At 43.6% G+C, this 21,473-nt stretch overlaps 1 protein-coding gene and 1 long non-coding RNA gene across 5 annotated transcripts in view; one reads left to right on the forward strand and one right to left on the reverse strand.

Moving 5' to 3' along the window:
* MTUS2 (microtubule associated scaffold protein 2) overlaps window positions 1-21,473 on the forward strand; it is a 254,278-nt gene that overhangs the window by 219,939 nt on the left and 12,866 nt on the right. For all 4 annotated transcript variants that reach the window (XM_088159533.1, XM_088159531.1, XM_014879667.2 and 1 more), the window contains exons 8-10: window positions 9,294-9,360; window positions 16,253-16,467; window positions 20,034-20,139. In XM_088159533.1, the coding sequence (XP_088015659.1) occupies window positions 9,294-9,360; window positions 16,253-16,467; window positions 20,034-20,139 (388 nt within the window). The remainder of the gene's footprint in view (window positions 1-9,293; window positions 9,361-16,252; window positions 16,468-20,033; window positions 20,140-21,473) is intronic.
* On the reverse strand, window positions 9,043-13,375 carry LOC148224776 (uncharacterized). The gene is made up of 3 exons (XR_015801399.1): window positions 13,043-13,375; window positions 12,608-12,675; window positions 9,043-9,647 (listed from the first exon to the last, which is right to left on the reverse strand). It is a non-coding gene; the product is annotated as an uncharacterized LOC148224776 (long non-coding RNA).

A 21,473-nucleotide genomic window follows, 5' to 3' on the forward strand; every position in this document is an offset into this window, starting at 1 on the left:
CATTGCCATTATCCTAAAATAGCAATTCTTTCAGTGTACAGAGGCAGCAGTCTACACTGGTGTGGATCTATCTGCCTTTGGTGCTCTGTTGTGCTTAACAAGGTGTTTTTAAAATATTATTCCTCTCAGTATTTCATCCAAGTGCCACGTGCCACTGAAATCATGCAGATGACTCTAGCAGTTCAAAATTAAGAATCAATATTTTGAAAACCTAGTTTTAAACCTGCTGTTTAAAGTGCCATTTCTCATAGAATTTGGGTGTAGGGGCTGTCCTCTCCTTTGACTTGCCTGCTTTGCTGAGTGTTTTTCTGTTGTCTCAGTTATGTTCATTTCCTTTTCTATATCCTTAATTCCCAAGACATTTCTGCCTTCAGGTGTGTGTTCAAAGTTCTCCACATAATAACTTACCTCTCAGTGTGCTGCCACCACAGAGACCCCTCCTAAATTCTTTCTTCATCCTCCTCGTCTCTGCATTTGACTGAGGAACTGCTCTTTAAAATAGTTTCTATTTTCCATCTGCTTTCTTAACTTTGTTTTTTTCTCACCTTAATGCTATACATCTTGACCTGAAAGACAAGGTTTAATTCAAACTGAGTTTGGTCTCACTCTCTCCAAAAGGATCTGAGCTGACCAAAGAGCCCAGCAGCTCTCCCAAGCACATCCTTATCCCTTATCAACCTTAAATCAGTCTCTGGGACCTCAATTCACCCTTGCCAGAAGGACAACAGATGATTATTTCTTAATTGAAGTTTCACTTTAGTATTTTCTCTTCCAGTTTAGTCCTTAAGTGGTACTAAAGTCATGTGTAGACCTTGCTAATATTTACCTTAGATTTATAATCAATGCAAACAGCAAATCCTCCATTCTCAGCAAAGCAATTGAAGAAGATGAGTGCTTCATTTTAAAAGTATAACAAAAGGAGTAATGACCGGGTTTTATTTTCCCTGCCTGACAGTCAGACATGGATCTAAATACTGTGGTTCTAATAGCCAGCTCAGAGAAATGGCCATGGTAGTTTGTCTACAGGTGGTTATGTAGGTTTTTTCTATGACAGTTCGAAATTTTCCAGTCAGGATTTGGACTGTAAAAGATCCAAATTACAGATTTCCGGTTTTGTGGCAAAAAATGAAGCTCCTGCAGTGAGGATGAAATGATTTTACCATACAAGAAAGTATTTTTTACCTCTACTCTGTAGCTGTTCAGTAGCTAATTAATTTTCAGATGCTGTAAAGAAAGTTAGGTCTTGAATACAAATGTTAGACATATATTTGGAGTGCAATTTTAAATTTGGCTTGGTGTTTGAGTTTGGTGTTTTGTTTATTTGTTTTCTAGATGAGGTCTCTATGTTGTTGGCTTTGTTTGTTGGTTTTAATTACTTGATTGTGATATTCTAAAACTTTAGTTGAAGTCCTGGCAAGGCTGAGGAAGAGCGAGAATTAGAAGCTGACACAAACCAAAGCTACCTGAGAATTTAAATGCCATTTAACGCAGTTTTGTTGGACCTTCTTGTTAGTTCCTACTATTTTTAAAATCACTTTGTGCATCGCCAATCGCATACATTTAAACAAAAACAGCTGTCCAGAGAAGCACAGACCTGAGCATCTTTCTCACCAGAAGGTAGAGATGTTCAACGACAAGGGCAATGTCATTTTTCTGTAAGTTTGGTGATGATTTGGCTTTCAGGAAAATAGTGGTTTTCAGGTTTACACAGTGGACACAGCAAAAATGCCACCTTTGGTGTGAGTCATTGAACTCTTGCTTTTTCCCAGCATTGTCTTTAACGTAAATTGTTAGAGGAAAATATGTCATGCTAAAGGCAATAGCACAGGAGAAATGAGGCTGCTGCAGCTCCAGGTCCTGGGTCTAGCCAAGGAAATGTGTTCCCAGTGGGCAAACTGATGCAGACTGGACATACACAGCACATCTGTGTGTATATGCAGGTTAGGGTTAGGTGATAGGATGCAAATACATATATACATGGTCAAAAAATCACGCCAGCATTTGAGAATTACAAAAGTCTCTGGCTGAGTTTCAGAGATCTGTTTTTGCCATTACAAGGAGTCCCCGAGGTCCAGTGGGTATTGATCGTCCTCACGACTTAAATAAACGATTTCAGGGAAAGTCCTTTCAGGGAGATTAGAGCGTTTCGGGAGGCTGGGGGACATCCGGCAGCGGGGGGACATCCCTCAGGGCCCGCGGACGAAGTGGCGGTCGGTGTCGCATCCCGGAGCGAGCCGCTGGCAGCGGAGCCGCGCAGCGCTGCGCTCGTTCGGGGACGCGCCGGCAGAGCCGCGCAGGGCGGCGCGGAGCCGCGCAGGACCGCGGGGCAGCCGTGCCCAGCCTCGGAGCCCCGCAGGACCGCGGGGCAGCCGTGCCCAGCCGTGCCCAGCCGTGCCCAGCCTCGGAGCCCCGCAGGACCGCGGGGCAGCCGTGCCCAGCCGTGCCCAGCCTCGGAGCCTCGCAGGACCGTGGGGCAGTCGTGCCCAGCCGCAGAGCCCGCACGGCCGTCAGGGGTGGGAGTGGATTTGGGAGCGCTGCGGGACAGCAACCTGGACACGCTCAGCTTAAAGGCACCATCCCAGCGGGTGCGCAGGACGGGCACTACGGTGATCGGTGGCTGCGGATGCGGCACGGAGAAGAGAACCCGGCGGCACCACCCGGGTGGGAGCCCAGGCTCAGTCTCGGATTTCAGCGCCTTTTCTGCGAAGTTTCCAGCCCCGTCCCGGCAGCCGCCCACCCCGGCATTTCCCTGCGATGGCGCTGCTGGACGTGCCCTGCCGTGGGCAAGCCTTTGCCAGCCGGAGGAGCCTTTTTCGGGAGAGGCCGGATCCAGCGGGCGAGCAGCGTGCGGCGGCAGGGCGGGGAGCGGGCAGCGCTTGCCGGGGGCGAACCCGCCGGGCTCCGCACCTCCCGCCCCGCGGCTCCTTCCCTTCCCGGCTCCCGACCCCCGCATCCCCCGGCCACCGCATCTCCCGGCGTCCCGGGAGGCACAAGTCCCTTTGGCCGGTCCGGGCGGGGGGACGTGACATCTCTGTGTGACAGTGTCACCGCCTGGGGCTCATCCTCCGGCTCCGGGCCAGGCTGGCGGCAGTCCGGCGGGTGTCGGTCCGGTGGGTGGCTGTCCTGCCAGCATGGGCAAATGCTGCTCCACCTGTTTGCCCCCCTCTCTGTGCGAGGACGAGACGGTACTTTTGCCTCTTTTTTTTTATCCTTTAGGAAAGGGGAAGGACGGTAGCCGTGATAGAGCCTGTGCTGCTGCTTCTCGCTGGGGTCGGTGATAGCGGATGCGCTTCCCGGGTGGCGGAGAGGGGAGCGATGCTCGGCTTGTTTGCAGTGTGCTGGTCTCCCCTTCACCAGGGACAGGTCTAAGTGTCGCTTTCTCATGCACTGCAGTGCCTTACATAAGTTTATCCTGCAGTCTAAATGAAAGGGTTGGATGCTCGTGCAACAAGGACGGAGTGCTGGCATCTTCTGCAGCAACAGTCGGTTTGATATTTTGCTCTGCTTCTCTTACATTTTTAATAGCCATGTGGAGTACAAGTTATAAAGGAAACTTGCAGAGACTTTTAAACTTTGAAGAGAGATTATCAGCCTCTAGCTGTCCTAAAGTTTTACATCTCCAACAGAGGAATGATCCTACAGTCTAGGAGAAGTGAAACAAGACAAAACTACCTGTTTTCTTATGTTTGTGTGAATCTAAATGAAACGCATTCCTAGGCACCAAAATGTGTCATGTAAGAAATGTCAGAGCAGAAGTAAGTACAAAGGCAGCAGGAAAATAGCATGTGCAAGAGAAGTTGTGGGACACTTTGAACACATAGTTTTTCCCATTATTCTTCTGGAAATTTGCCTGGGTTTTATGTGCAGAAGAGTGAGAGAATGAATGTATGCATTTAATTTGCTTAATAGAAAATATCTTTGCAGACACACGTTTGAGCAGTATATTCTGTTAGAGTTTGGCTTTATGATATATTCATATAACTGTTAAATGAAAAACTGATAGTGTCTCCCATTTACCTAATAATACTTTAAATATACCTTGAGATATGCTACTAACCAGGTTAAGAAAAAATGCGTGGGTTAATATAAAACTTGGCAAAGTGCAGTCACGGTGGAATATCTAAGTGTTTAATGTTTATAAACTTTAAGCTAAAGGGTGTTATGAGGAAGGATTACCTGACAACCAGCATGATTGGACAGCAGTGTTAAAACACCGATTTTTAAAGGAAGACTGTAGGTAATTTTGAATATCAGCTGCAATGGGATTCAGTTATTGCTTCTGCAAGAATCACCTGAAATATTTATTGGTACAAGAGAATTCCCAATGTATATGATTCTCTTTCCAGTTATAATATAATACCTTGCCACAGGGAAGTCTGAATACAGCACAACAGTGACTAAGCACCATTTGCAGGTCAGGGATTTTTTTCTATTTTTTTAGTATTTTCAAAGCTCTGTATAGAAGACAGCTGTTCTGGAGGAGCAGTTTTAATAACAAGTGCCACAGAGCATCTGTGTGCAGAGAGTTTTTAGGAGATACTGTGGAGAACTGAGAAGTGTTTGTATAGTGGAGACACTGTACATACATTTGGATCTTAGAATATAAGCAAACAAGTTGGCAGGGTGGAGAGTCATGTAAATTGGGTAACTCCAGGTTCCCATGTTTTCTTCCTAGCTGCTGCTGACTTCCTATGTGGGTCTCAGCAATTGATGTTCCTTGCCTGATCTGACCCATTTCTATGATGAACCTACTACTGCTTACTATTGTTAAAAAGTACCTGGAGGTTTGCTTAGTATTTCTAATTCTAATGAATTAGAATTCTAATGAATCAGTTAGGCTGTAGCTCTCAGAGGAGAGGGACTCTAAGACAAGCCTCAAATCTGCTTCCCCATCCCTCAATTATTCCTTGTCCAAGGTAAAATCTTGACTTGTCTCCCTGATGATGTCTCCTTGAGGATGTCTACCCCTCATCTTGAAGCTCCATACAACTAAAGCAGAGCCTTTCATAAAACCACAGAATTACAGAATAATTTGGGTTGGAAGGAACTTTTAAAGATCATCTAGTCTGAGACCACTGCAATGAGCAGGGACATCTTCAATGAGATCAGGTTGCTCAGTGCCCCATTCAGCCTCTGCCCACAGGTTTTCATCATTACTTCCTCTCTTTATCTGTTTGGACAACGCCAGCATCTTGCCCATCCTCAGGTCTATATTATGATGTTGCCTACCAAGTTATTTTTCTAGGTCCTTGCATGTGGTTATGTCTAAATTCAGCTAATTTTTTTTCTGAGCTACACTGCTAGGTCTGGCCACTGCTATTTAATTGTACAAATTCCTGTTTTCTTCTTGCACATCTGCCTACCTGCCTTGTTTTCTGGAGCTGTTGCACCAATGTAGGTCACACCTCAGTCCATCCTCAGGGTGTTTTGAGTTGAATGGAGAACTCACGTGTGCCATTTTCAGTGTGTGTTTCACTTGCTGAAATGCTGTCCAACATCAAGCCTTCCCCAGGAGAAATATTGTGAGGTCTGTATGCTATGGAGCTGATGATAGGAAAAAGAGTTGCCACTGTGTCTTCTATTAATCAGAATATTCTATTCTAAATCATTCTGCCTGTTATATTCTACTTTTTTTTCTATCTGAGGAGATGGGACATATTCCAGACAAAATCATTATATTGCAGAGTTCAGGAATGAGGAAGAAGTTTTTCTTCATCTCCATCATGAGTGTAATCTTTTTTATGAAAATTACTTCAATATCAGAGTAATTTATTGGGATGCAGCCAAGATCTTTGTCATCATTTTTCAAAAAAGTAATGCAGTCCATCATTCATTAAAAGTACATGAAAAGTAAATGCGGCATTTTAATTTGTGCAAAACACACTGTTTTAGTTTCACATTTTTGGATATAAAAACCAGGAATTCCAGATCACATCAAAGCAATATTTTTTCTTCCTTGCCATTTTACTGCTCCACTGGAAATGGTGGATATTTGCATAATCTGCTCACAGGGTCTCTGATCTTTTCCCCTACTGAAAACAGATGCATACAGTCGATGAATCTTATTAAACCTAAGTTAGAGTTGGCCCTTGGATGCTCACCCTCAATGGCTCAACTCCAAGTGGTGACCTAGTAGAGAATCCCTACCAAGCTGCTTTGATATGCTGAGCCTTAGTGGACACAAAACTCTTGAGAGGGCAGCTGCTTACCCTGTCTTCTCTTTCAAATACTTTCTTGAGAAAAATATTAATGAAAACCAATTAGCCCAATGGGATATCCTCTTGACTTGGTTTCTTATCCATTTGGTTTGGGGAAGTTTTTCTTGTGTGCTTGTGAATTTTTGAATTGCTTTGATGTTTTGACAGTGGGTGTATAGGAATCTCAGCACTGAACATGATAGCTTTGCATTCTGAAGTCAGATCCAGATTTGCTCTATTGTGATGTTTGGTTTCCTTAGTGCTGGCATTCCCAGTTCCCCGGCTACACAGACAGTGGAGTGCTGGTTATCTGCAGAGCCACACTGATGATAACAAGCAGGGGCTTTTTTGTTTTGCATTGCTGTCATGTTTACAATCTCACAGGAACATGTACAGTCCAAACCTATCATGTCACACTGACAAAGCAGGTTGCAGTTACAGAAGATGTCAGGGATTTGTGAGTTCACTGCACATCCAGGAAACCGTGAGGCTGATTTGATGATCAGCCAAAACTGCACCTCACTTCTCTTCCACAAGAGGAAGATAAGGACTCTTCTCTAGAAGAACCCTCTGAGAAGGAGGGACGACTTGAGGCTTTGGCACTGAGGGCAACCCTTGCACATCTGCTCTCCCAGGAAACATAAGTATGAGGTCCCAAAGAGGAGACGGGAAGCTCTGACCAAAATAAAACACAATGCAAGAAGTATTGGCAGAGCAGTAAAATGACAGCAAAGGCACCTGAGCTGTGCTGATCTGGCTGCCCCAGGTAGCCCCAGGGGCTTCTCTGCCCTGGAAGCCACAGCCTCAGCGTGGTGGGAGGCAGGCATGACCCCCACTGCCCTGGTGGGTTGGTGTCCATGCTGGAGCTGGAGTTATGGAACAGCAGTTTTAAGCTGGCACCGTGGCAATTCTCCACATTTTTGGAGAGGATCCCACCATCAAGTGTCCTCAAGGGTGGGAGAAACCTTATCTAAGATAAAACATCATGTAAAATGTGCAGCCTGTAATATTTCTTATGGGTGATCAAAATTTTTAACACTTTTTCTCCCAAAAAAGTGGGGGTTTTACTTGCTTTTATTTTATTCATGTAAAGAGAATAGTAACAATCCCACTGAGTTCTGCTTGTCTGTAGGTGCTGGTAATGATTTGTGCAGAGCTCCCTGGCTTTGAGTGGCTTTTGTTTTAAAGAATGAGAGCTGGTAATTTGAGTAGGCTTTTCCCATCTGCAAGTCCTGCATCCAGTTTATCCCTGTGCATGTGTCTTCAAGGGCACCAGGCCTGGCAGTCTGTCAGGAGCACTTCTGAAAATTACTCCAGTGAGTTAAACAGGCTGTATGGACAGATGCAATGGTATTCTCCAAAAGGGGAAACCTTACTCCTTACTCCTTACTCCTGTAAGGCTGCTGGTTTGGGAATCTGTGTGAAGGAATCTGGTTTTTTAATATACCATGTATTTATCTGGACCTTTTTATTTTTCCATAACTTCTTGACTAATTAGGAAAGAGAAATCTATAAGAAGCCACATAATTTTATTCTGAGCCTAATGCAGCTGATCAGGACTGGACACTGCAGTCCTGGCACAGAGCCCCCTGTGCATTACTCAGCAGGGTATGGAGCCAGGAGGAGTCACTGGAGGAGCCAGGCCTTGCATTCCTGGCTTCTTCCATAACTGAATAAGAAAGATGCCCATATAATCTAGGTCTCCTCAAGCCTTCAAGGCCCTCAGTTCAGTTTATCACTCCATTTACAGCAAACTTTCTGGAAAGTGTGTCCTTTGGATCTGGTGGAAATCATCTCAAAAATATGTAAGGGATTAATTCAAATTCCAGATTCTATTATTCTGGTATTACCAGAAATACAGTTGTATTACTTCTCATAACAGAGTTAAAAGTTAGGTGCAGGAAAAATACACAGAAACATTAAGTTCTGAAATGTTGTTTCTTTTTTCCACTTTCATTTTTTTGTAATATAGAACTGACTTGCTATCTTATTTGACTTGCTATGTTTCCTGCAGCCAAACTAATCCTGTCTGTGCCCTGGATTTTTATTAGCCTTGCTTGCTTAATACAGAAAGATTTGGTTTCTAGGACTCCTTTTAATTCAATTTACTAGTGTACTGCCTTTTCTCTTGAATAGGATTTTTCCATAGTGTCCTTTAAGGATTCTTGACCTTTTCTAACCCAGGACATATTTATAGTAACCTGATCTAGTTTTATTAATCATTAGTGATCTTCCCAGCAGGGTACATTCCTTTGTCTTCTTTCTAATATGATTCATGATGCATCCCAATTTAAAGTGCCCAAATGATTGAACCACTATACTGGGATTTATTGTACTAAATCAGACTCCAGTGGATGGAGATAAGAATTTTGTTTATCAGTTTGCACAGCACTAGTCAGATACCTGCTGTCAAAGTCCTTGCACTTTGGTAATAACACCTTAACATTGCTCATGTAAATAGGTTTTAATTTTCCTTTAGCCAGTTCCTCTGTTTTACTCCTTAAATATTCAGAATTTTTTTGAGACTAGCCAAGGAAAGGAGCCCTAATAAATAAAATCACAGAAACAGATGTGGAGATAGGCATGAACATCAGGTTTTTAGTGGTGTTTGTATGGGAATGCTCACCATGCTTAGAATGGTGTGAGTACAGCAATCTGCTCTGTAAGTTTGACTCTGTGAACATACTAATATGATTGGAGGTGGTCAAATGCAGGCTTAAATAGATGAAAAAAATTTAACAGTTTTAATAAATCCATCTCATACATGCAGTCCAGCCATAAATGGTACACAGACTGACCACAAAATTATAAAAAAAAAACAAATGTCTTTTTAGTCATGTAAGAGTAAATAGAGTATTCTGCACTGTCATGTGCACGTAAGTGTGTGTGCATGTACTGGTAGACATACAAAATATTTGTAGCCAGTGAGTTGTGGCTCCTAAACTTGATTTAAATCTGAATGAGTTCATTATAATCCTAGTCCCTCCCCTAAAAAAAAAATCAATTTAATCTGCTTTACTAAATGATCATGTGAAAGTGCTTATCTGGGATAAACCTGGGTACTATACATATTTCTCTCTCTTTTTCCTTAAACAGAATGAAAATGCCCTTGAGAAAATAAAGGAGTTAGGAGTCGAGCTTGCAAAGATCAGGGAGGAAGTTGGTAAGTAGTACAAGAAAAGTAACAACAAAGTGATTTTCTCACTTTACATGAAAGCAGTTATTACGATTCCCTGTGACCTGATCCTGGGGAACCTCCATACATGTGATGAAGTGTTTGCTGAAGCCCAGTGGCAAAGGACTTTGTGACTTTGCAGGGAACCTTGATTTCACCTCTTTGCTATGCGGATGGGTTCATCACCACACACACTGGAGCCAGTTGTGCATCATCTTTGCTAAACCAATTGTTCTTCATAAATGCAGAGCTTCTGTCCTCCAACACCAGCACTGCTGAGGAGAGAGCACAGTGTGATGAGAAGTGGGAGCTTGGGACCAGCAACTGGGAATGCATCACCAGCTTATGAACACTGCTGTGTTTTGCAGTTCAGCTGCAAAGAAAGGGCACCAAGCTCAGAATTTGCTTGTTAATAGCTCTAAGGCGTCTTTCTGGTTGAAAGACAGAAAGAGTGATGCATCCCATTTTGTCTGTGTATTACCTGTATATCTGCATGCCCCTCTTTTCCCCTTTAGTTTCTGATCTAGACAGGAGAGGGAGAATCTCCTGAGAGAGAAGATGGGCTTTTGCTCTGGCTTCAGCCAACAGGCTGAGTTCTTCTGGCTTTAAATCTCTCCAGAATGAGTGTGATGTTGGGATCATCTGCCCCAGGGCAAATGAAGAGCAGGACCACTCTGTCAGGGGACACCCTGAGTACCAAAAGGTGTTGGAACCACTGATGACTAGAGCTGTGAACGGGGGGGACATCTCAGCTTTCTCTGCATGTGGGATCCCAGTTTCTGGGTCACCCATTAAGCACAGATTGTGTCTTGTTGCCAGAGCATGACATGGCCAGCAAAGGGAGGCTCAGGCCAAGCTCTTGTGCAGTAGCCAGAACTGCAGATCCTCCCTGTGCTTTGCCTTCACCTTGCCCGTGACAGCCCACTTCAGAAATGTTGAGCACAACCCTTTTCAGATGCCCAGCATCTTGTGCTCCCTGCTTCACCCTTCTGAAATTCTTTGGCTGATTGTCATTTCATAGAGAGCTTTATTGTCCCCACGGCCAATGTATACTGCAGCAAAACAGGTTTCCACTTATTCCCTGATGCCTGCCTTCCTCCATCCTCTGCATCTCTACAGCTCTTACAGAACAGTTCTTGCCACTGGTGCTTTCTTCAGGAGGGGCACATCTGAAGTTCTCAGTTCTGTAGCCACTTCTCATTTGAAAGCCCTACCTCAATCTAGCAGGTTGGAGTTGCTCATTTTGGTGAGTGCTTTTTAAGTGGTGGTGACATGGGAAGGAAAGAGAAGTTCAGTGCTGGAGATAGAGTTCTGCTTCCTTTTACACCGTGTTTGTAGAGCTGAAGTGAATACAAATCCCTGGTGGCTTTGCTGGAGAAGAGAACTTTGCCCAGGGTATAACTGCATGTCTGTTTGGGAGTCACAGAGCAGCATGCTCAGTAACAGGAGATCACTGCTCTGCCTGCCCTTGCCATTGCCCTTGCACATGCAAGAACAGACATCTCCTCTGCACAAAGCTGAGTCCTGGTGGCATATGTGGGGACAGTTTTGGTAAGAACCACAGACACCCCAGAAAAGAAGCCTGAGCTGTGCTGCTTCAGAAGGGACATAAGCTGTAGATGTGTATGGGCTTTCTTCCTCAGAAAGGGAAAAGGTTGTGTGAGAGAGTCCTGTGGGTATGTGTAATGGAGAGGAGTCATTACAAGCCACCTCTTCCTCCCATCGCTCTGGAAGACATGGAGATGCTGAGCAGAGGCTGTTTGTGAGTGACACAGGTGGCTGGTCACCTGCTTGGTGGAGGTAATCCTCTCTGTGCAACCCTGAGATGCAATATGGCCAGCTAGAAGCACTCCCAGTAGGGATGAACAAAAAGATGAACATGTGCAGGTATTGCACTTCAGCAGAATGTGAAATAATTCATCAGCAATAAAAATCCTAGTATATATCCCTACCTATGGAAGGTAAATGACTGTGCTTTTTAGTATGGGTCAAAAATTGCTGCACAGTCTGTTTTCCTTCTTCCTTTAAAATTTAATTTAACCAGTGTTTTAAAACTGTGGACGAGGTGAAATGCTAAATGCCATGTACATGAGAGCATTTCTCATCAGTGCAGTTCTTTGCAGTCTCCAAAGCAGTTCAAGCTGAGATTATTACTGGAGACATGAGGGTGCTACTGGAGACATGCAGCCCACCTGTCCTATAGGAGGATTATTTTGTTCTCACTATAAGATGAGTCAGTGTGTTGTACAGTATCATACATGATTTATGCAAATAAAGAATGAAACAGTCCTTTGTTTGACAGCAGCAATCTTGGGTGATTCTATGAAGAAATTCAGGGAAAATCAGAGTGTGTTATTTTGACTACAACCAAGCTGTAGTTCTGACTTGCCTCCATCACTTTAATAAGTAGTTTTTTATTAATTTAAAAATAACCAGTCTAGTTAAACAGCATGGGTGTTGGTCAGAAATTCCTGATTTCACATGTGTAAATTCACCTTGTCAGACTCACTGATGCAGATGCCTGAATGAATCAGTAAAACAAGGCTGGACTAGCCAGGTTTGATACAGGCAGTGAGTTCAACACTTAGTTGTTTAAGCAATAGCTGTAATTCAGAGTTATAACTTGGGTGCTGAATGTGCTATCACAGTATTCAGTCTTTAGCTTCAACAGAAACTACAGGATTCTGCTATGCTAAGCAATGAAACTGCAACAGAGAACCCACTGTTCAGAAAATTTTATTTTCTGAATCATATTCGGAAAATATGTTTAAGAAAAAATCTTGTGGTAAATAAAACCATTGCTGAAGCAATAGCAGCGATGGACCATGTATAAAAATAACCTAAGGAGACCTGCATCCTTCTGGAGCCAGGCAAAATATTGAGGTTCAGACAACACTGTCCACTTTTACCCCCAGCACTCCTGTGAAAGTATCACACCACATCTGGAATCAGCATGGGTGAAATAGGAAAGTGATTCTCCCTTCCCAGTCCTGGGGAGGAATCTTGGCCTCTATGAGCACTGAGAGACTTGTTATTTAAAGCAATAAGGTTTGCTCGTGTATTTTGCTAGAAACAGCAGGGCTAGGAAAACATGACAAGCAATCGTTCTGCACTCAAGATACCAATCTTTATAAATTATAAATATAGCACTTTTCAGCTGCAACACTTGCAATAAAGAGGTTTTGAATACCAGCTGTTTCCCTTCAAATTCATGGAAATTAAATGTCAAAATTACCTGCTCCTTTACTGTCAGACCAATGACAGGAAGTGTGTTGACAGGAGGTATGGAGATGCATAAAAAACCTAGATGAAGGAAAGGCAATGAGAAGTCAAGTTAAAAATTTGTATTATCTGTGTTCTCAAGAGTTTCAAAGCCAAAGCCTTCGTGCCATCTCCTCCTGGATATGCCTCCCAGTCAGAGGACACAATGTGAGTGTGGTGGCTGTGATTTGTCTGTGATTTTGGGGCTGAGGGTCAGGAAGAAGAGCCCATTCCTCATGTCAGAAGGAAACAGTCCCTCTGTAAGGCCATAAGACACCAGCCCCTAGTTCCCACAGGAGCTGCACTCCTGAATGCAAAGTGCCAGGCTGGGGAGGCTGCATTGTGGCTCTGACTGTGTGTGGTGGGGGAAGGAAGGTCAGTCCAGTAGTGGCATCTACCTTTCCCTCACCTTCCAGCCCAGTCTGAAGTGGGGTTTGCTCATCTCTTGTGCACTCAGTGCTCAGGGAGTAGGGAAGCTGCAGTAGCTGGTCTCATTTAACCCAGCACGCTGTCATAGCAGGAAATGCCACGTTGTGTCAGAGTCATTTCCAGCCTGTAAGCAGCAATGGAGATACCTACAGAAAAGGAAGAAGAAAACCAGTTTGTAACTCTTCACAACAGACCAGTAATAGTTGTGCTCTGCTTGTCTTGTTCCATGTCAGTAAGACATTCATATAACTTTTCCGAGTCATTTTTTCTTTTTTCTGCAAGAGTAGCTTACTTCAACAGTATCCCTGTCTTGATGCCTGAAAGCTAAATTCACAGTTTTCCAGCAGCATTAGCAGGTCATCTGTTCAGACATTGTTATGGGGTCCCTGCTGGAGGTGGCACAGCTGTTTCAGCAGGACACGCTGAAGCCACAGCTGGCGCCAGCAGGGCAGGCTCTCCACACTGGTTCCTGCTCCCCAGGCAGGAGAGCTGCAGACCCTTGGGCTCCATGGGTGTTGCCTTCTGCTCTCTCTGTCCCAGGAGAGCTAGGCCCAAAGGTCCATCTCCCTACTAAGAAGAGATTCAGTTTTTCTTTAACACTTCAGACCTCAGCCTCCTTTGTCTTAGTCTGAGGCTTATGGTAGGGATCACTTCTTCTCATTAGAGGTGTTTAATATTCTGTATAGGGCAAATTGCCTCATTTTCTGCTTCCAGTAGCATTGTTGGGTGTATGTGGAACATGCCATGCAAGCTCACTTTCCTCACTTCTTTCTTCCCTCCATTTTGCACCAGCATAAGAGTCTGATTTGTGCATAGTCTTGTATTTCTGATTATAGGATGTGTTTCAGATGGACTTTCTTTTGGTTAGAGCATATTGTTCCATTGCCCAGCCCTCCCTGTGTGCTGGATAATCTCATTAGAGAGGCAGGAGAGAGATGGGATTCATTACATCTCCTATTTAAAGCTTGAGTAAGTTTGAATTCTGCTGAAGGCAGAGCTGCAAGCATAGCCCCTCCTGCTCTGGGTTCACTTTACATGCCAAAGATGATAAAAAAGCAAAAAGCAAGAGAGACAGTTTAGAGCTATAATCCAGACTGCCAGGAGACAAGATATTCCAGCTAATGTACCATTCCATTCTGGATATAAGACAAGTGGGAAATCTTTCTATGTGCAGCAGCTGAGGTGCTAAACTCACTGGACCACTCTTTTCATAACGAGCAGAGAGCTTGACAGGGACAGAGTCTCTCATAGTGCTCCAGAAAATATCAGGATCAGAACAGGAGCCCAGTAGTGTTTATCTGTCTGGACAAACTGAGCAAGTCTGGATATTGGTGTCCAGCAAGTGTGGAAGCAGGGCTCTAAATAGGGTGAAAAACAGCTAGGTGGGGAAGGGAATGGTTAGCTTGGTGTCCAGACTATCTTGGCATGGGTGCACCTAACATGAGCTGTGGGGACAGCACTGGTAACTTGGACAAATTGTCTCTATCCTGGGAAAAATGAGCTCAGTCTGACACCACAGTAGAAAGAGGCAGGAAGATACAGATATTGAACAAATATATAGTCATAGGATAAATATGGGTTTGAAGCATTCAGCAGGAAGACAGCTGCTCCCAATCCTCTGACTTACAGTGCCATACAGGTCTGTGCATGGCACCTGCATTTTGAAAGGCAAGGGAAGGGTAAATATGCAGTCAGTTTGTTCAAAAATCTGACCATCTTTCTAAATCAGCAATGGGTCTAAATCAGAAAGAAGATCTAGCAGTGCCATTCAAAACCTATTTCTCCTTCTCTAGTATTCTGAATGTTATGGTCATGATGATTTTAATCACTTCTTACCTGTTAGATCTTTAGAAGTGAGCAAACTTCTGGCTGATATTTTCCAGCTTGCATCAAGTCTTCAATATTTGGATTTTTTGCAACTGTTCTTTAGAAAAGCAAAAGACTGAGAACATAGTGTTTGTCACATTGCTTTCCTGGGACCTGGGGGATAATAAAGGTGAGGGACCAAATGGGTAAATGGACTGATTTTCCTTGACTGTTGGAAAATGGTGGTGTGAATTCTGAGATGTAGTTACTGGGTTAGTTCACTAGAGTAAAAATTTCACACTTTCTGATTGCTTTCAGTATCAGTCTTTCATTGTATTCTCTGATGCCATGAAGCACACAAGATAATGGTATGAATACAAAAATATTTCAAGCAAGTGTGCATCAATGGATTTAAATGGTCCTTGCTGGAGCTGGTAACAGGTTGATGGGATGAGCAGCTCCAAAATGTGATGTATGAGATATAAATCCTTCTGGTCAAGTGGTCAATCATATCCCTTGTACAACAGAGTGGGAGAGAAGCACCAAGCTCATTGCTCTACAAACAGGTCTGTCTCGGTTTGAAAGACAGGTGTCCCCTCAGAAAGGCAGAAACCTTTTTTCTTTTCTTTTTTTTTCTTTTTCTTTTTTTTTTTTTAAACGGAGAATGTAAACCCCCTCCTTCCAAATTATTATAATTTTGAAATTAAGGGGCTCTCAGGCAAAGATATGGGAATAGGAATAAAAGTTCTTTACTAGGAAAATTAAAATAGAAATACAATATTACAGAGAACAAACCCCAAAAAACACTGACAGTCAGAACAGAACCTGACACTCCATCAGTCAGGGTGTTGGTAGCAGTCCCATTAAATGGTGGCTGCAGCCCTCCTGGATGACAGATGTGGTTCAGTTGAAGCAGTGCTCCTCTAGAAGGGTGCAGTTTTCTTACAAAGGTCCAGTGATGATGTGGAAAGGTGCAGTTTTCTTCTGGAATCCAGTGGAAAAAGGCTGCCTTGGTGTTCCAAATCTCAGATTTTATCTAAGTAGGAAAGGCTTGGCTCCTCCCCCTGGCTGGAACATCTCCCAGTGGGATGATGTAACCTTATCAGTCGTGCAGTGGGACCCATGGCCCATTAACAGACGATATCTTCCTGGAGGAAGGATGGGTTGTGGAAAAGATAAGGATGACTGCCCCACCTGGTTTTAACAGATGGCCCATTAGCAGAGAATATCTCCACAGAAATAAGGATCACTGCTCCACCTGTTTTCAACAGATGGTGACAGAATACATACCCCTGGTCACATCCTGTATTGCAACCTAAGACAAGGTCCAATGCCACTGCTTGGTCCTGGGCAGTGTGAGGACTGTGTGGCCTTGTCTCCACAGACCTGAACACGGCGAGATGGAAGAAGCTGCTGAGCGAGAAGGAGGAGCTGGAGAGGCGCTTTGAGGAGGAGGGGAAGCAGCTCCGCAGGCAGCAGCAGGAGGAGATGCAGGCGCTGGAGCAGCGGCTGCAGGAGGAGTACAACGCCAAGAAGGAGAGCCTGCAGGAGCAGCACAGGCTGCAGCTGGAACAAGCCAAATTGCAGCATCAGGATCAGGTCAGTCTCCACCTGTTGCCTTTGAAGAGTAGTCCATGCTCGTACTGATTGGGTTCAGGTAATGAAACACTGAACACTCCAACATGAAGACACTGGTAATGAGTTATGAGCAGAAAAATGTAATCTTGAATATCTTTACTGCTCTTTCTCCTCATTAGTTCTACTGTTTTTTCTACACACTAGTCTATTACATTACCATGTCTTGTCTTCACATGCTTGCTGATGTTTTACAATAAAAATAAATTAGATTAGCTCTGCTGCCCACACATACTTGCTCCTCAATTTATGACTAAAACCAAGGGTTATAAGAACCTGCTCCTGGCAGGTAAGGCCAGCAGAGTCAGCCCATTGTTATTTGCTAGTTAAAGGTCAATACAGTGAAGTGATAGCACCCATGCAACACATGCAGTCTAAACATCAAGCACGTGATACACTCCAGGTCCCCTGACTGCTGCCACGCCATTCAGTCTAATCTCTTGGACTGTACCTCCCAAGTGTTTCTCCTTGCTTTGCTTTCTGTGTGTAGACAGGAGTATTCTCACAAGCAGCTACTTTTGTCTGGTTTTGTCAGAATAAACACTATAACTCAATGCAACTGGGCTGTTTTGTCCTGGACAAGATACCTATTTCTGTTAATGAACTGATTTCTGAAGAGGTATTAGAAAGTGCTATCAAATAGGTTTTCATGTTCTAAATCAAATTTGTCAAAATACATCTCTGTAAATGGTTAGAACCTACGCTGAGGCATGTCTTTTGGTTCTCGTTTCAGTTTATGCAAGTTGACTTCCTTGCAATTCCCTTCAAAATTTCTGCTTTTCTTTCTGATATGAAGGAGAGGTCATGTTCCCAAAAGCCTTGACAATTCTTTTTTTCCTTTCACTGTGTCAGTGTGTCAGTCTGCCAGGTAAAAATGTTGGCTCTAGCTGCAAGGGCTTACCTCTCCTGGTAAGAGGTCACCCGACATCAGCATTTGTGAAGGAATTTGTTCATTTTTTTCTGAAATAGCTTATAGCTTAGCTCTGCTACTCTTTGAAGTGTTTCTGCAAGTTCTCAGGAGCACAGGAACAGATGTTGGTTCTTCTCTCAAGGTGACCAGTGCTAGAAAGGGTGATACAGGTCATTGACTAGAAGAGTGTTTATTTTTCTCATGTTTTTCATCTGTTGTGACTCTATTCATAATCACAGAGGAGCAGTGGAAACACATCTTTCCCTCTGTGGGGCAAATAGTTCTTGGTTTGCTCCAGAGCTCTGTGTTGCCTGATTACTGAAAACAACACAAACATGCCTTTCCTTTTGAAAGTGCTGCTGTGACCCCAGTATCTCAGAGTTCTAGCCCACATTTTCAATTAATAGTTCAGTTAGCATGATGAGTTTTAGCAGGTAATCTCTTTGAATTCCTACTCTGCTGTATACCCATCCTGTGTTGAGCACTCTGGGATCAGTGGAGGCTGACAGGACATGCTGGAAAGCTGCTCACCAACATTTCTCAGCCAAGGAAATGGAGCTTTTACACTGTACATGGGAAAAACCTTGTCCTTGAGCTGCCCATCTGCATGAGGGGGATTTGAATTTGCATTCTTGAAGGCAATAATAATAGCAAAATCCTTCTGACCATGCATCTGCATGTATTTCTGTATCCATAAATCTAATTTGGAAGATACTCATCCCACTTTCATGGCTTCCAGTCACAGCTTAACTTTCCATGCTGTGTTGCTTCAGTCACCACTCAGTTCACTACCAGGTAGCTGTTATTTGTTTGGAGACACTGTTCCTGTGTCAGGTTTTGGAGGTTCAGCTGTCTCTGAGGAGATAGCAGAGCATGACAGCCAAACTCCTCACAAAATGACCTTGTGTGCCAGTGCATTCTCACATCTCCTTGCAGCTAAAGGCAGAATTACAAAGTAAAGACTCTGATCTGTCTTGCCAGTGTTTCTCACTTGAGGTGCTCAGCTGAAGCTGCTTTGTCCAGCAGCTTACTGAACTTCTCCCACCACAGTTTCTCTTGATTTTACTTTATTAAGCCTTAAAAATCCCACCTGAGGTACCTTCCATGGCCAGACATAAACATGACTTGTGTTAAGCAATGTGATCAAGCCTACAGAGTAAGTTATTAGCATCCAAGAGAGCTGCTTCCCAGTGCCAAGCTGACTATCTGCCATGAAAAACTGCAGAGAGGATATCACACTGGAGGATTAAAGAGAGTCATTTGGGATGTGGATATGAAACACACAGAAGGCAGAAAAATCTCTATAGACAATTGGGACATATTTAATTGGTTTTATAGATAAATAACTTGCCAAGGATGGTGGCAGTGAGAAGAGACCCCTTCACCTTCTGAGGGTGTTGGCGTTGAGGATAATCATTCCTATGGGGTGCAGTTCAGTTGAGAAGCAATTAGAGCACAAATAAAGGCTTCAGCAAGGATGAGGTAAAGAACATGGCAATGCTCATGAGGCTTCAGCTGACAGACATCATGTACAAGCACACTGTGCTCTTGGGAAAATCCAGGTGATAGAACTTTTGAGTCATCAGCCCCCCACATTTCTCAGCTCTGTCATGCAGTACATCAGCAGGCTGAGTCTCCATTATTTTGCAAACAGTTCTTCACCACTGAGTTACCATCCACATTATTATGAAAATTAGTTTGGGTAATTTTAAATTCCATGTTAAATGTCCAACTTTCATTCTAAGAGCATGTTTTCTCCAATATGGTTGGAAATTTGGCTTTTGGTGGGTTACCTAATACATGTTTGACATCTAAACACAGTGAAATAGCATTTATTTCAGTCAAGGCAAGCTCAGCTGCAGTAAACTTCTACCATTATTTACATAACTGTGAGTAAATAAAGCTGTTTAGAGTCAAGTGCCATGAACAGAACAGCTGTTTCACTGTAAATGTAAAATAGTTTGATCCTCTATCTTGCCAGATATCACAGATAATACTGTGTTAAATGTAAGGAATAAAATTACTGTGGTTACAAACCCCAGAAATGCAAATTGATTCATTGCATTCAGAAAGTGGTCTGTACCACTGACTTAATCTTGACCAGGATTTCTTATTGTAGTTCCTTTAATGATTCCTATCAAAGACCATCATTAGGGATCTCACTTTGCCTTTAGCCAAGTCTAGTAACAAACAATGCACTGAAGAGTCACAAATCCATAGGGTGCTCTGGAGCACAGGCTGCTCACAGCCCTCTTCCAGCTGCACTCCTCACTCCCATGATGGCCATGGGCTGTGTGGTCATTATTATAATTTAGATTAAATGGAATGTCGAGACTTCTGAATATTTAATAAACAGCATCTCTACCTAAGATGATTTGACCTTTTGCTTACTTATGTACCTCTTCATCACCATTAAATTAAAAGAACAAAAATACCATCAGCAGTGACACTACCACTCAAGGCATCAACGTGGCAAAACTGGCTCAGGTGCTGGAAGTGTCACATTCAGTAGATCCCTTTGCTGTTTCCAGCTCACTGGAGCTCTCCAGCAGTGGCTTGTCAGTGTGCCACAGCCTGTCTAACCATGTGTCCATGTCTGCACTCACTGTTGTTGGAACAGGTGGAAGATCTCACAGCTGTACATGAAGCTGCAATGTCACAGCTGGAAAATAACCACCTGGTGGCCATTACAGTACTGCAGGATGAGAATGACTGCAAGATTCAAGGTAAGCCAAAGACAACCCAACAGCTACACAGCTGTTCCAGAGCAGGAATTAATGCTGTAGTGACACTGTGCTTCTTCCTTCAGAGCAGATTACACAGAAAATTTGTGTCGGTCTAGTGCTTTCACGTGGGGCAGGCCACTAGGTTCATGCTAGGGCAGATGGAGAGATGTCTGCAGTCTGCAGCATCTAACTTTGACCTGAGATTATCTGGGGTGGGGGGTCTCTGAGTCTAAGATAAGGCTTTCTCTATGTGTTGCTGAAAATAGAATCCAAATTCCACATCACTTCGCACACATGCTTTTTCAAGAGCCTAATCCTCAGATGCTCGGGAGGATAGAGCTCTTGGGATATCTCTGAATTTAGGTGCTTAAATACCCACAGTGCTTCTAAAAACAAGACTCACTATTTCCAGCAGCAATGTCTGGCCCTGCTGAGCAGACCAAAGCCTCTCACTGGTGCAAATCTGCACCTCAGCACTGTTACCTTTATTTTGTGTTACAGTTTGGCCACGGGATTGATGCTGCAGACAGAGCTCTTCCCTCCCTACCAGTTCAAAGTCTAAACATATGCCTTTGTGCATGCTTTAGCTGACATTTAACAGTAATCTGTACAATCTCCCTATTTTTTTTCCTACATTTTGAATATCTCTAGTAGGTTTTCCCATGTTTCCCAGACCAAGTCATGTTGCTTAGCTCTGCATTGTGTCAATTAGAGACACGGTCCAGAGCATAATGTGAACTGAGTACAGTCTATTCCCCTCTCTCACGGGCAGAGCATTTCTCTCATCTAGCATAGCATTTGTAAATTAACATATGCTATTTTGAAAACAAATAAGTAAAAAGCTGATTCTTGCTAGAGGATATTCTTATCTCTCAGGTGTTTTTCGTATTTTCTCTTGATAAAATTCGGTTGTGGTTCATCACGGCTCTGGTGGCCAAAGTTTGTGTTCCCTGCTCCTGGTGCGGGTCTGAAATGCCCTCCTGTGCCTGGAAAAGGCACTGCAGCCTGTGCGGGAGAGTGCGCTGTGCCCGGCATTGGAGCGATGTGATCGCCTGCTGAGCAGGGTTAGAGGGCAGAACCCATGGTCTTGGGGGGGAGAACACAAAAAATGCAGCGTCCATATACTAAAAATGCAACTGCTACTACTGCACTGAATGATGTTTTGATGCCATTGCTTTAGAGATTAAGCTTTATTTCACTTTATTTATTAAACTTCTGGTTATTAGTATCCCCAGGGTGAGTTATTCTAGCAGAAAAACCGGTAATCAAGTTTTTTGTCTTCTCTGTTTCACTGCTGAAATAAACCTCTTAGTTCATCTGCCAGAGCTTGGGGT

Source organism: Sturnus vulgaris, chromosome 2 (assembly GCF_052056855.1).
Source record: "Sturnus vulgaris isolate bStuVul1 chromosome 2, bStuVul1.hap1, whole genome shotgun sequence".
NCBI lineage: Eukaryota > Metazoa > Chordata > Aves > Passeriformes > Sturnidae > Sturnus > Sturnus vulgaris.